The 2,203-nt window shown below is 63.1% G+C and overlaps 1 protein-coding gene across 1 annotated transcript; it reads right to left on the bottom strand.

Moving 5' to 3' along the window:
- Positions 1-264: 264 nt before the first annotated feature.
- Positions 265-1,524, bottom strand: GSX1 (GS homeobox 1). The gene is made up of 2 exons (XM_001096656.5): positions 1,113-1,524; positions 265-647 (listed from the first exon to the last, which is right to left on the bottom strand). Exons 1-2 carry the CDS (start codon positions 1,522-1,524, stop codon positions 265-267), a joined length of 795 nt encoding a protein of 264 aa, XP_001096656.3.
- Between the last annotated feature and the right edge of the window lie 679 nt (positions 1,525-2,203).

The following is a 2,203-nucleotide window of genomic DNA, read 5'->3' as shown; positions in this document are numbered from 1 at the left end:
CACTGCCCAGGAGGACTCGAGCGCTTATAGTGTTCACAGCTCGGAGTTGGCTCTGGACGCGAGCGAGCCCTGGGGCGGGGACACCATGGTCTAGTCTCTGCCAAGCTCTCAGCCCTGCCCAGGCCCGGGACCTCTGCAAAACCGTGCCAAATCCATGCCGGGCAGTGGCTTGGCAGCGGGTGCCTGGGAACCAGCGCTGAGTCCCAGGACCAGTCACCGAGGCGCAGGGAGGTCTTGGGGTGGGGGACCTAGGGAGACGCGCGCCTAGGGAGTGACCGTAAGATCCCGGTCGTCCTTCCCTGAGGAGGACGGAGACATGGGCAATTCGTCGTCATCCTCGGAGCACTTGGCTGAGGAGAGCGATGCGCACTTGCAGCCTTGCGGTGCGCTCCCGCCACCACCGGCACCCCCGCCGCCGCCGCCACGATGGTTGCTGCCCTTGCCCTCCTTCTTGTGCTTCACTCGGCGGTTCTGAAACCAGATCTTCACCTGCTTCTCGGACAGATTCAGGTAGGTCGCGATCTCGATGCGACGTAGGCGGGACAGGTACATATTAGAGGCGAACTCGCGCTCCAGCTCTAGCAGCTGAGTGCTGGTAAAAGCCGTGCGCATCCTCTTGCTGCTGGGCAGCTGGTTCGAGCTGCTATCTGGAGGTGGCAGAGCAGAGAGGGAAGCGATCAGACCTCTGTGCTGTGGACCCAATACCTAGGTAGGCGGCCAGCAGAATCCTACAACTTTGACCTCTTACCCACCTCTTCGCCCCAACACTACCCACGGCAGAGTTACAGTGAGAGCCTCCTTGTCCAGCTCCGAGATCCTGATTCTCCCGGAGTCAGGCAGCCCTGGAACTCCTTCCCCTTCATGGAGAGCCCTGGATCCCAGCCCTCACTTAACCCCGGCCCCCACTCCAGGACCTGAACGTCCGCCCTCATCCGCCTCCTGGTGTTGTGTCTTGGCCCTCTATCTGCATTCCACCCCAAGCGGCCCCCTTAGTCCCCGACATGACCCTCACCGCCCCCAGAAAGCCCAGGGTCCCTCTTCCTCCATCCCTGGCTCTCCATCCTGCTTCGGATCACCTCTGCCCTGTCCCTCTGCGCGGCGGCCCCGCTTACCCACAGAGATGCAGTGGAACTGCCTGGGGTCAGGCAGCGGATAGGACGTCTGGTAGAGGGCGGCGGCGGCGGCCGCGGCGGCCGGGCTGTGAGCGACCCCGGGCGACACAGCGGAGTGCTGGCGGCCCAGGGGCGCGTGGCAGTACTGCGAGCCGAAGGGTGGGAAGGACGCCTTGAGCAGAGGCAGCGCGGGCGGCCCGGGGGGCCCATGCAGCTGCGAGGCGGTGACGCAGAGCGGGCACACGCACAGCAGCCCGGCCTTGCGCGCGTGGCAGGCGCCAGGCGAGAGACCGTGTAGCGCGTGCGGCGGGGGCACGGCGTAGGGGAAGAGCGGCGGCGGGCTGCCCTCGGGAGCCTTCTTCTCGCCCGCCTCTCGCAGCACTAGCGAGTCCACCAGGAAGGAGCGCGGCATGGCCCCGGCGCGCGGCGGCCCGGCAGCCAGCCCGCCCTCTGCTCCCACCGCACCTTCCGGCTCTTTCCCCGGCCGCGGTATCCCGCAGCTGCCTCTGCCCACGAGGCTGAAGGCGCCGCTGAGACTTAGGCTGAAACCGCAGCCTCTGCTGCCGCGGGCACCGCCCAAAGAGCGCGGGGTGCTGGCCAGCGCTAGTGGTGCTGAAAGGCGCCGGCGGCGCAGCTTAAATAGGACTATTGCCATGTGATGGGCTACGCCAGGAGCGGCCAGGGCCTCTCAATAGGGTTTTTGTGCCTTTTCTCTTGGCATTCACTCTGCACGCTTCCTCATTATTTCACTTGTTAACTAAATGAACTGCATAATGTACTCTATTCTTGTCAACCCCACCCACGCCGTAACAGGCGCCCTCGCCCCCTCCTCTCCCTTTTGCGGGTTTATTTTCTCATTCTCCCGCGATTTAATATTCTTTTCTTTCTCCTTATTTCTTACTCCCCTTTGGCTTTGCATTGGCGATCAGCCCGTTCATCTTATTGATTTTGCACCCCCACGGCCTCGCTTCTACAGATCCCCATGGGCGCACACCCTCATATCCTCTGTCCACTTGGTCCTGGTCCTCTTCTTTCTATTATCGTCCCTACACCTTAAAAGTAGGCTGTCTCCAGTCAACCCTATCAGCTCA

The sequence above is a fragment of the Macaca mulatta genome, chromosome 17, assembly GCF_049350105.2.
Source record: "Macaca mulatta isolate MMU2019108-1 chromosome 17, T2T-MMU8v2.0, whole genome shotgun sequence".
NCBI lineage: Eukaryota > Metazoa > Chordata > Mammalia > Primates > Cercopithecidae > Macaca > Macaca mulatta.
This window is presented reverse-complemented; position numbering and strand designations above follow the sequence as displayed.